The 13036-nt window shown below is 43.8% G+C and overlaps 1 protein-coding gene across 2 annotated transcripts; it reads left to right on the top strand.

Moving 5' to 3' along the window:
* Positions 1–2122: 2122 nt before the first annotated feature.
* SERTM2 (serine rich and transmembrane domain containing 2) lies at positions 2123–12897 on the top strand. 2 transcript variants are annotated; one of them, XM_040468424.1, is made up of 3 exons: positions 2123–2385; positions 2544–2641; positions 9459–12897. In XM_040468424.1, exon 3 carries the CDS (start codon positions 10236–10238, stop codon positions 10506–10508), a length of 273 nt encoding a protein of 90 aa, XP_040324358.1. In that variant the 5' UTR covers positions 2123–2385; positions 2544–2641; positions 9459–10235; the 3' UTR covers positions 10509–12897. The 2 variants fall into 2 exon arrangements, with proteins under 2 accessions (XP_040324358.1, XP_040324359.1); XM_040468425.1 differs by having other exon boundaries at positions 2370–2449.
* Positions 12898–13036: the final 139 nt, after the last annotated feature.

Genomic DNA, 13036 nt, shown 5'->3' with positions numbered 1-13036 from the left:
ACCTATGCTCTCCCTGTCTGAATTTTCAAGGAAAATTAATCCTCTAGAAGGACGCGTTGTGTTCATCCTGTAGTTTTGTGAATCGTGAGTGTACCACTGCAGTGTGAGTGACCCCAGCATTGTCCATGAGGTATTAGACTAGCCGGCAAAGCATTGAGGATTTGAAGGAGAGCCTGTACCCATTGTAACCGCTAGAATTTGGAAAACGAAAAGACAAGATGCAAGGCTTGTCAGGGAGAACTTGGGCAGAAAGGGGAAAGCACCGAAGTAATTTCTTAAAAATTGGCATAACACTATTATTATTATATACTATCATTATTATACTACTATTATTGTTATATACAATTATTAATTCCATAACAAAATTTGCCGATGACCATGAGTTATTGGATGAACAGTGCACTAATGATGTTATAATACTGGAAAAGTCAGGAGACCATTCAGCTGTTCTTAACCTGTAGGCCATGGAGCATGGAAACTATATGCCGATTTTTGAGGGAAGGGAAGGTCCACAGCTTTTACTAGGTTCGCAACGGAATCCAAGACCCAGAGACAGTTAAGAACCACTGGTACAGGGAGAAGAGCAGAGAATTGGGGATCGCACTGCCTTGTTTTCAAATACTTGCTCCAAGCTTACTAAATTGCATGATATGCCTTCTCCCTGAGCCTCGGTTTCCTTATTTGTAAAATGAGGATAATAATACCCAAGTCATACGGTTGTTGTCAGGGTTAAATGAAATTCCCTACATTAATTGCTTGAACAGAGTAGGCACTCAATAAATGTTAATCCCCTTGCTCCTGCCACAATATATATAACACAGTAGGGACATTTAAACTACAGGTGGATAAGGGGCGCCTGGGTGGCTCAGTCAGTTAAGCATCCGACTCTTGATCTCGGCTCAGGTGATCTCACGCTTTGGGAGTTCAAGCCCCACTTTGGGCTTTGTGTTGACAGCATGGAACCTGCTTGGGATTCACTGTCTCCCTCTGCCTCCCTCTCTTTCGAAAATAAATAAACACTACAAATAAAATAGAGGCGCTTGGGGCGCCTGGGTGGCGCAGTCGGTTAAGCGTCCAACTTCAGCCAGGTCACGATCTCACAGTCCATGAGTTCGAGCCCCGCGTCAGGCTCTGGGCTGATGGCTCAGAGCCTGGAGCCTGTTTCCGATTCTGTGTCTCCCTCTCTCTCTGCCCCTCCCCTGTTCATGCTCTGTCTCTCTCTGTCCCAAAAATAAATAAACGTTGAAAAAAAAAATTTAAAAAAAAAAAATAGAGGCGCTTGAGTGGCTCAGTCGGTTAAGCGTCTGACTTCAGCTCAGGTCATGATCTTCCAGCTCAAGCGGGTTTGAGCCCCTCCTCAGGCTCTGTGCGGACAGCTCAGAGCCTGAAGCCTGCTCCGGATTCTGTGTCTCCCTCTCTTTCTGCCCCTCCCCCGCTGGTTCTCTCTCTCTCTCCCTCTCTCTCTCTGTCTCTTTCTCTCTCAAAAATAAATGAACATTAAAAAAATTTTTTGGTTGAAGGGAGAGGGGAAAGTGGGTGATGGGCACTGAGGAGGGTACCTGTTGGGATGAACACTGGGTGTTGTATGGAAACTAATTTGACAATAAATTATATTTAATATATATATATAAATAAATAAATAAATAAATAAATAAATTTTAAATCTCTGAAAAAAAATTTTAATAAAATAAATTACAGGTGGATGTACCATTTATAATGGAACATATACCCTGGATAAGTACACTTTCTTCAAAGATATTCTACCTAATGCTCAGACCTGGATTCCAAAACTGATGTTACATTTCCACACACACACACAAATTACTCAGTTGGTGCAAAAAAAAAAAAAAAAAAAAAAAAAAAAAGTTTCCCAAATCTGGGCACACACATATGCATACATGCTATTCGTAAAGATGAAATTATTCAAATACCACGCTCCCTGCTGGCATGTTCGGTTTCAATTCTGAGCATTGATTACCATAAGACCTCGGCTGAAAAACCTCTTGAATCCAGCAAGAGATCTGACCCGCTTGGGGGGCCTATGAAGAAGCTTTTGGCAAGACAGGGAGGCTTCGCTATTCCTACAGCTTCATGAGGAAGCCTCGAAGGGGTTAAAGTGGAAGGCTTACACAAACTTTGCCTCTCCGCTTCTCCCTTATCTCCTCCCTCTCGGGCTCTGCTCTCCGCTAGGCTAAGGCAGAGCAGAGCTGAATCACACTACCTTTCCCCGCATCCTCTAAACTGTTGCCTGCGAAAGAGGGACCGGGGACTGAACTGTTCAGACTGCTTCCATCCAAGGGTTCCGGACGGTATATACGCATCCAAGCAGACACTTCTCTTGGCTCTTTTGGAGTTTAAAAGGCGCAGGCATCCGACACTGCGGCTGTAAGTGGCAACTGGCGTTTCAAGTAACTAATCCAAGGTGCTTTCCTGTGTTGGCGCCGGCAAGGTCGGACTCTTTGGGAGGACGAGAGACAAAGCATACTTTGCGCGCACACTGTCCTGCTTCTCTGGCAAACTGAGGCTTTCGTTCTGTTTTCCAGATTTGCCAGAGATGTTCCTGAACAAGTTGCCTGGCGGTGCAAGCTTCAAAAGGGATACTTAAATGGCCAGCCCTATTTCGTCCCGTAAGCCAGGAAAGGTAAGAGAGATTTGGAAATCTTATGATATTATTTGTTATTCATGGTGATATGAGCGGCATTATCTTACTTATGGGCAGGTGTGACAAGTAGGCACCGTCTGCAGCAGGAGAGACAGCAACTCTCACTTGAGAAAGCTTATTACCTAATAGCTCTAGCCGTTGAAGCTTTTGCTGCTCGGATTGTTTTTCCATAGGCTGATGTGAAACCAGATACTCTAAGAGCCTCTACCTCCCTTAGTTATCTCTCCCCCACACGGGGCGGATAAATACAAACGGGACGGGTTAACCCCTGCAAGCCATTGCAATGGATAGTTTCGACTTTCTCTGGCCAAAGAAATACCAATCTGATTTGGGTGGTCCAGGCAGAACTTTGTTGCTCCTAATTCGAAACAAGCTTCGCCCAAGGGATCCCCTTCAGGATTGATGGATGGAAAACCCCACATTCCCTTCATGATCTGGGTGTGTTCATTATTTTACTTCTGTGAAGGTATATGTATTATGCTGATGTCGGACACTATTACCCAGTACTTGGCAGTTTGAGGTTCATCACCAAAACAGAACGAGTGTTGTTTTTTTTTTTTTTTTTAACTACCGAGGGAATTCTATTTACCAAGTTGATGACAACACATGCAGTGAGAAAACCAAAGGTGTATTTGCATCTCTTGTGGGTATTTTGATTTACATTAGAAGTGAAGGAAAGCAGATGTTCAGGCTAATGTTGGACATTGGACCGTTATTAAATTAATCCCTTTCCCTCTGCGGTTCCCCCAAATTCCCCTCCCCATTTCTTTTCTTCCTCCCTCCTTTCACAATGTTTTCCTGCTTCCCTATTTTTATCTCTACTTCTTTTTTTAAGTTTTTATTTATTTATTTATTTATTTATTTATTTATTTATTTGGGGGAGTTGGGCAGACAAGGAGGGAGGGAGAGAATCCTAAGCAGGCTCTGCACTGTCAGCACGGAGCCCGACGTGGGGCTCGAACCCACAAACAGTGAGATCGTGACCTGAGCACTCAACCGACTGAGCCACCCAGTTGCCCCTGTCTCTACATCTTACTCATTCTTTCTTTCCTGTTATTCACACAACCCTCGTCTTCTTCCTCTTCACATTTCCTTCCTTTCCTCCTCTCACTTTCTCTCAATCCCCCCTTCCTCCCCGCTGCCCCCCAAATTCCTTACCCTTTTCCTATCCCCCACTCTCCTCCTTATCCCTGCACAGCTTTCAACCACTCTTACAGAAACTAGAGACTAATTATTATTTTATAAGTTTCCCGGAAAGGATTGTGCGATACTCAAATTGTATAAGGGTCTTTCCATGAAAATTGGATCCTTCAGAATCAACAGAATTTCAATATCTTTTAAAATCGCGTGGGGCCTTTTCTTCCCAAATGGTGCAGGGCTTTTAGCAGAGCAATCACATTCTCCGTGCAACTCATTAGTGCATTAGCAAAGAGAGCTCTGGCAATCCTGTTCAGAAAGCTTTTATGAGAAGTTGTCACAGATGCAGGACCAGAGTAACAAAGAGGATTCCTCAATACCTAACTTTTCCTTTACTCACTTCACAATCCTTAATGGGTTTCAGAAATTTAATCAATAGACCTCTCTGAATTCACCAGGGTGTTTGGTCTCCTGCAGACTATAGAGGTTTCAAGAATATGTGATTAGTTGGTCTTCCAAACCCTCAAATGGGATGTGTAAAGAAACTGAGAACTGTACATGAGATCACTGTTCTCCACAACTTCTCCAAGCTTCACAGAATTCTAATATTTAATAAATATTCGCACCTAAGGAAGATTCAGGGTCGAAGGGTCGGAGGAGGCAGACAACGTATTATCAATTGTGACTGAAAAGCCTCTATAGACAAAATTAAACTTTCTAAAATTTCAGGCGGCAATCCCACCCCATGTAGTTTTCCTTTCAAATCATGTAACTGATCGTAACTCAAGAGCAAAGTTTCTGACAACATGATTATTTCTTAATTCCAGATTATAACCGGGAGTCTAGTTCCCTTTGCACGACGAGGTATGGGGAGTGGGGAAGAGGAATGAAAAGAAAAGGGAGTTTCGGACTCTTCCCCAAAGTATATTAGCAATGAGAACAAAGAGAAGACTATGCTTCTCTTCCAGCTGTCAGTGCTAAGTGCATTTCCTCCTGTCCATGCATTTATTCACTAATTATCGAACAGCTACTGTGAGCAAGGTTAAGGGATAGAATGTTGAAAAAGATCCTCAAGGGGTTTATAAATTGTGATTTGGGGGGAAACACAGGAAATAGATATTTGTAACGTGAGGCGAATGTAAGCTCTCTGGGAGAGATACAAAGCATGTGGGAATTAGGATTTGGATGGGGAAATTAAGGTCAGTTTCATGAGCCGAACCATGGGGGATGGTAGCATTTGCCCAAACGGAGAAATGTGAAGATGAAAGGAACTGGTCAAATAAAAACATGGAGGCAGGGAAGTAGATGACAGTGAACATTACAGCTTAGTTGGAAAGGAGGGTACTGGAAGGATGTAGGTCAGCCAGGACCCGGGCATTGCTGGCCTTGAATGCCAAGCTAAGGAGAATGGAGGAAAGTCCCAAAGCAATTAGGATCCTCAAAGGCAATATGCCGGCTTCCAAAACTTTACTCCTTTTTCATTCTATTTGAGTAGGTGTGAATAAATCATATAGCTTGACACTTTTTTTACGAAGTTAAAAATAAAACTAAGCAACATATTGCTTAGGCATAGGGGTGTGTGTGTGTGTGTGTGTGTGTGTGTGTGTGTGTGTGTGTGTATAAATAAAAGCAAGGTAATGACTCACAAAATTCAGAGTATTGATTGTTTGGGAGGATGAGTAGGTAGCAGGATGAGATGGGGTGGAGCATAGGTAGATGTCCAAAGAAATTATTAGTTGTTCTCAATCTTGAAGTAGGTGAGTGTTTCTCACAGGTGTTTGTCCTTCAGCTTATTAAGTAAGCAAATAAAAGAGGCCCTGGAGGCACCTGAGTGGCTGAGTCGGTTAAGTATCTGACTCCAGCTCAGGTCATGATCTCTTGGTTCATGAGTTCGAGCCCCGCATCAGGCTTTCTGCTGTCAGCACAGAGCCTGCTTTGGATCCTCTGTCCCCGTCTCTCTCTGCCCCTCCCCTGCTGGTGCTCTCTCTCTGTCTCTCTCAAAATAAATAAATAAACTTTTAAAATTTTTCAAAAAAATTGCACCCATGATGGCAATATGCCATAAACCAAGGAGTATGACTTATCCAAACCTGTACTTGAGTTACTCCAATGTCAAAGAGGCATCTCGCACTTGACTTGCACTAGCAGTGAGTGAGTTATCTTCCTTCCACTTCTCTCTTGGAGGGCAGGTGAAAAAGTGATGCCTCTGTCTGGGCTGCCGGGGACTGTCAGAGTCCTGAACCTGAAGTGCTCTCTCGAATTTGTAGAGTGGTGTTTCTCAGCCCCGGCTGCGTATCAAAATCACCTGTAGAGCTTTAAGCATTACAGATGTTCATGCCCCCACGCCGACCTACTGAATCAGAGCTTCTGGAGGGAGGACCCAGGTATATACATTTTCAAAAAGCTTTTTATAAGCGATCCTGAGGGCAGCAGGAACTAGAAACCATTCCTTGCAGAGTGTGCTTAGAAATTCTAAGTGGCTAGCTTGTCACAAAGGACAGATTTCAGGGTCCTATCGATACCCAGAGATTCCAATCTAAAAAGCAAGGGAAAGGACCTGGAAGTCTGCATTTGTAGTAAGCATCTCCAGGTGAGTCTGATGAAGGGACTTCCTGGGACCACACTGAGAAACATTGCCCCAAAGGTTCCAAAACACTAGGGACTCTGGGTGATTACTCTGTGTACTCGTTTCCTAGGGCTGCCATAAACAAACTACCACAAACTAGGTGGCTTCAAACAACAGCAGTGTATTCTCTTAGGTCTGGAGGCTAGAAGCCTGAAATCAGGGCATCAGCAGGGCCACGTTCTCTCTGCAATCTGTAGGGTAAAGTCTTTCCTTGGCTCTTCTAGTTTCTGGGCTTTGCTGGCAATCCCTGGCAATCCTTGGCTTGGAGATGCAGCACTCCAATCTCTGTTTCTGTCTTCCCTTCTTTTCTTTTCTTTTTTTTTTTTTTAGGGTTAATTTATTTTTGAGAGAGAGAGAGAGAGAGGGAGAGAGAGAGCAGGGGAGTGGCAGAGAGAGAGAAAGGGAGACACAGAATCCAAAGTAGCCTCCAGGCTCTGAGCCATCAGCACAGAGCTGACATGAGGCTTGAATTCATGAACCTCGAGATCATGACCTGAGCCGAAGTCAGACATTTAACCGACTGAGCCACCCAGGCGCCCCTCTCTCTTCCCTTCTGATAAGGACACCAGTCATATCGGATTAGGGCTAACTTAATGACCTCATTTTAACTGAAACGCATCTACAAAGACCCTGTGTCCAAATGAGGTCACATTCACAGGTACCAGGTGGTAGGACATCAACATATCTTTGGAGGAGACACAGTTCACCCCATAACACTGTTTTAAATAGTTTTTTTCTTTTTTCTTTAAAAACATGTTTTTAACATTTACTTATTTCTGAGAGAGAGAGAGAGAGAAGACACAGAATCCGAAGCAGGCTCCAGGATCCAAGCTGTCAGCACAGAGTCCGACGCGGGGCTTGAACTCACACACCATGAGATCATGACCTGAGCCAAAGTTCAATGCTTAACCAACTGATCCACCCAGGTGTCCCTTAAATATATATATATATTTTTTAAGTAGGTCCCCAGGGGCGCCTGGGTGGTTCAGTTGATTAAGCATCCGAATTCAGCTCAGGTCATGATCTCACAGTTCTTGAGTTCAAGCCCCGTGTCGGACTCTGTGCTGACAGCTGGGAGCCTGGAGCCTGCTTCAGATCTGTCTCTCCCTCTCTCTTTGCCCCTCCCCTGCTCACTTACACTCTGTCTCTGTCTCTGTCTCTCTCTCTCAAAAATAAATATGCGTTAAAAATTTAAAAATAAATAAATAAATAAATAAATAAATAAATAAAGTAGGGCCCAAACCACCAATGAGACTGATTAGCTATGTTCTTTGGCTTGGATATCTGGAGAAAAAGACCTACACTTAGTTACCTCTCAAAGCTCAGTGTACACAGAATCACTTGAAAAGCTTGGGCCCAGGATTCATATTCCTGGGTCTTGATCCAAGATACCAGAATTCAGGATAAAGGATATGTACTGTGATTGTCTTTTCTACTTATTAGTGGATCAGAAATCAAAAGAAACGTACCTTTACGTTGCGCAAACGTGTCTCCTCGACCACTGCTCCAAAGACAGTAGAAGGATACCCTGTCTCTTTGCTCATGTTTCTTGTGAGCCAGGTGGCTCTGCATGGGCGGTAGGGCAGTGGGTAGGCAGACTGAGAGTCACCCAGATTCCAGAAAGTATAGTAACGTGGACTAGTAAATATAAAGTTTAAGTGCTTCCAGGCTGGGGGCAAAATTCAAGACTTTTGGAAGGGTAATGTGATTGTTAGAGCTGTTTCTATTTACTCTTCTTCGGTATGTTGACAAGAGACAGAACTAGGCTACACTGTCAGCTCTCTGTTACCAGCACGCAAAGAAGTTTGATGGGTGATGGAGGTTTATTTTGTTTATTTTAGTCACCCAGACTCAGAATTCATGTTCACGACGGCAAGCCAAATCATTTTTGGAAGACTTTGACAGTAAATAGTTGACCCCATTTACACACTGGAATGTTTTCGCCAAGAAAGACAAGGTTCTGTCTTTGCCAATAATCGAAGATACAGTTATTTGCTCGGGAGCAGACACGCCCTCTCGATCCCTTCAGATCTACAAATACTGAAAAAATAGTATATCCTCCGTCCACGGACCTAAAGGAGAGAGAAAGGCCATAAAAACAAAACTGGGGGAGGCCTGCATTCCTAAAAATTCCATGATCTGTTAAAGCGACCCACGGCACTGGGACCTAGAGTTTGAAAAAATGAATCCTTAGATTTAGGTCTTCGTTATTTTGTTTTATTTTTTTTGAAGCAGGCTTTGTGCCCAACTCGGGGCTTGAACTCACGACCCAGAGATCAAGAGTCGCACGTTTTACCAACTGAGCCAGCCAGGTGCCCCTAGGCCCCTTTTATTTTAATGCTAGGGTTTCTTGGGTAAGCCAGAGCAGCAGTTCTCATCCTGGCTACACTTGACAGCCATTTGTGAGCGTTTAAAAAATACCAGTGTTTGGGGCATCCGGGTGGCTCAGCTGGTTAAGTGTCACACTCTTGATCTCGGCTCGGGTCATGATCTCACGGTTTGCAGGTTTGAGCCACATCGGGCTCTGTGCTGGCAGGGCAGAGCCTGCTTGGGATTCTCTCTCCCTCTCTGCCCCTCCCCCACTTGCGTTGTCTCTGTCTCTTTCAAAATAAATAAATAAACTTAACAAAACATACCAGTGTTTGGACCCCACCTCAGACCGATAAAATCTGACTCTCTAGAGTGCTTTCCAGGCCCCTACTGTGGAGATTATGGTTTAGAAAGTCGATGTTGGGGCCCTTGGTCTATACTTTATTATCTCAGGTAAATCTTATGATCAATTAGTTTGGGAAACACTCTCCTAATCTAGCCTAGTTATTAGTTGCTGTTCAGTGATCCGAATTTTTCTTTTCTTTAATAGCCATGTACCACATAGAAAGAAGCATTCAAACTGAAAACTCAGAATATCCTTTTAAAACGAATTTGCCGTTTCGCAAACGTTTTGCAATATATCCGTTAATTTGTCTTTCAAAAGAAATTGCCATCTGTTTCTCTTAGATACCTGAATCTTTTATTTCTGTTTTTGATTTTCAGGAATATAAATCTGTTGAAGAATCTTAAGAGTCAAATCTTCTGAGCCTAGACATACTGCTGTCACCATCTCTTGAGACCTCCTCCTTCTGAGAATTCCCAGGTCTGACCACACTTTTCCTCCAGCCTACAGTGAGGGACGTCAACACACATCCTCTAGACTTCCAGCCCTCGAGCTGTGGCAGCTGGGGCAGGAATCTTGCAAGCTCCATCCTTAGGGGAGATTCAGAAAGACAAGAAGGGTGAAAAGTCAGATATGCTGAGTCTGAAACATACAAAAGCCTTTAGAACGGCTCCTCACAGAAGAACCCAAATAAATCCACATAATTAGTGCGCATATTTAGATGAGCTATACATAAAACAGAAAGCCTTTCTCCCTCTATCAAAACAGAGTAAAAAGTCTGATTTAATACTCAGAGATTCTTGTCCCCATGCCAGTATTATAAAGCAGTTTCGCCGCATTTGTTTCAATCTGTGTAAGAGTAGGACTGTGGAAAATAAAAGACTTATTTGTATATTATTTTTTTTAATGATTAAGAATTTCCGATGAAACCTGTGTAAGAGAGGGGTGCTGTGCTGGAGGACAGAGCGTGGCAATTGCCAAATTAGAACATCACCATTTTCTTGCCTGTGGGCTAGTGACGGGGTCCGGGTCGTGATTGCTTTGCATGAGATTGTTCGAACACCTCCAGGATACGCAGAGACAGTCTATGTGGCTGTGGAATGCCTCGAGGGCAATAGAAAGCAAATAGAAGCAGGTACCGACTGAAGTCTTGAGTGATGACGGAGGTGCATTTCAAGTACCATGGAAATCTCACTGGCCGCGCCCATTTCCCCACCCTGGCAACAGAGGTTGATAACACTTCCGATAAGTATTCCAACCTCTACATGTATGTGGGCTTATTCCTGAGCCTCCTAGCCATTCTCCTCATCCTGCTCTTCACCATGCTCCTTCGGCTCAAACATGTCATCTCACCCATCACTTCCGAGAGCACAGAAAGCGTTCCTCAATTCACAGATGTAGAGATGCAGAGTCGGATCCCCACTCCTTAAAGCCGGGATGGACATGAGCTTTAGCGGATCTCAGTGAACCCTTCTATGGTGATGTCCAGGAAAGTTTCTTTTGTTGCATGTGGCTTCCCATGGAGGGAATCAACAAGTTGTTTATTTATTTAACAAGTTGCTCATGTATTTTGTGTGTGTGTGTGTGTGTGTGTGTGTGTGTGTTCTTCTTGCTCTTGATTCTGTTTGTGGGCTATCTAAGAGGCTTAAGACTCACTCTTTGCCAGAAATAAAGGAAATGGCAGCTGGTTGGGAGGGCAGGTTTCCATAGTAACCAAAGAGAGCCTGGGCCGTGAGCAAACCTCAGACCACAGAAATTTATATGCAGCTATTGTAAAATTCACAGGATCCCTGGAAGCTCCAAGAACAAGAAAAATCAGCTCTCGAAGGGGCTGATTGTTCAAAGAGGGTCCCCCCCGCCAGTAAAGGACAAGTTTTAATTTAGCACTTACCCTAAAGAGTCGCCTCTGCTGACATGAAGGTAAATCATGTCAGAGGTTAATGGAAAGGACCACGAACCCTTTCCCAAAGGAGCCGTGATTTTATCATCTAAGGTCAAAGGGTTTGTCCCAAATGAAAGAAGAAATGTAAAGAAACTGTCTCAGTTTAAAGAGTAAGTGCGCAGAAAGTAGTTTCTAGTCAGCAAATTCACCTAGAGAGGGGAAATGTGCATTTTATATCTGTGTTATTACTATTACTGGACTCTTAAAAACTCAGATAATGGCAGATGTATTACAAAAATCCAGAATGATGAGCTTCTCCCAAACCAAGGGAAGATTGAGTCAAAATGTGCTCATGACAATGAATCTTGCATTATACGTGCAAATTCTTTACCTTTTTCTCCCTCCCCATCACGCTCCTGAAGAGTTGCACACAAACACGAGCTTTGTTTAAAGATGGCCTTGGCAAAAAAGACTCAGCTATCCTTTAAAGCAGGAAGGAAATAATCTTGGTATTCTGTCATTGCATGATTGTGGCTTTGGACAAACTATTCAAGCTTCTGGGTGCCAGCTTTTTCTTTCTGAAAAATGATCAGAGAGCTATTTAGTTATCACTGGACTCCTTTTAGATCTGAGGGTAAGAAAAAGACAAGGGAGGAAAGGAGTAAACACCACCCCCCTACAAATCCTTATTAAGATCAATGTCCTCAACTGTCACATTTGTCTTTCCCAGAAAATGTTTCCCTTCCTGATCCCTGCCAAAAGATGACATGGTTCGCTTATTACCTATGAGAGAAATATATTTTTAAAAACCCCATTCTCATAAGTAGCCTGGTATGCCAGGAGTGAGGGAAGAATTTGATTTTTGGCAAAATGAATGTTCCAAAAGGGAACCCGGAGGAGGTGAGTACTGTTCACAAATCACAAATTAGAAGGCCGGTCATATACTTGCCACCCAAAAGCTAATACACGTGTGTTAAATTCTACCTGCTTAAAAACAAACAAAAGTCTACCTGCTTCAAAAAAAAATCGGTTCTCACTTGCACCTAAAAGATGGTCACCAAATTTCACAGGGTGCTGCCTCGGGAACTGCAGTGGTGGGAAGAGAAATGGTATGGATGTTAGGTTAACGCCACCTCTACTAGGCATGCAGCTGTCACTAATCTGTTACCAATTTAGATTGGCCCCTTTACTCTGATCTAAATCTAGCCTGGTGGTGAAATTCCCAAGTGCTTTCCACTTTTATACACAGTCATTTGCCAATACTCCTCTCTCCAAGGGGCTGCAAGGTGTGGAATCCCCACACGCAGAGCTAAACTTAGCGGCAAAGGCTGACTCTGGCGCACCTGATACAACAGCGGATCGTAAGAGACAGCAGGTGCATTCGGCACCATTCAGAAGAGATGAGCAGGTAGGCTCAGACTCAGGGCGTACACTTCCCTCTGGGCCTTTTATTTTCCAAAACGCATGGTGACTTTTATGTTATTGCGTCTGGTGGTTCGAGTTGTGTCTTTATTCAACACCCGGACTCCATGTCCTCCGTAAGGTTTTAGTTCTTTGGCAGCCTTACACGCGCGCACTTCATCGAAGGCTGGCAGCATACCCCACAACTTCTTAAGGACACACATATCCCCTCGCTCCAGGCACCCCCTTTTGTGCTCATAGTATTTGAATGCACTTTACAGTTAAGAAGTCCGTGGCTGGATACATGAAAGAACCGATTATGCTTTCGACAGCGATGAATAGCAAGATTACCCAGTGCCTTGTTGCCATATTTGATGAACAGACAGACTACGCATCTATTCCTGCCCACCTGACCTCCCCAGCCCGCATGTCCAGAGTTTAACACCTCTTCTTTAGTCACTGGCTTGGAGCAAGAGTCCTGATTTATGATTAGGTGACTCACCTGGAAAACAAGCACCCTCTTTCATCACAACTACCCCATGGGATCCAGATCTTTACTGAGCATTAACCAAAGCACACAGCACAGTTGCACTAAAATAGCAGCATGGGGGGGCGCGCGCCAGGCACCCACTTGTGGGCGCGTAGTGGGTGGATGCACTTTACAGTTCAGAAGTC

This window comes from Herpailurus yagouaroundi, unplaced genomic scaffold (genome assembly GCF_014898765.1).
Source record: "Herpailurus yagouaroundi ecotype Mexico unplaced genomic scaffold, PumYag 67700, whole genome shotgun sequence".
NCBI lineage: Eukaryota > Metazoa > Chordata > Mammalia > Carnivora > Felidae > Herpailurus > Herpailurus yagouaroundi.
This window is presented reverse-complemented; position numbering and strand designations above follow the sequence as displayed.

Excerpts from the sequence above, each read along its gene's own strand:
- SERTM2 (XM_040468424.1), top strand. The coding sequence starts at position 10,236 with ATGACGGAGGTGCATTTCAAGTACCATGGAAATCTCACTGGCCGCGCC.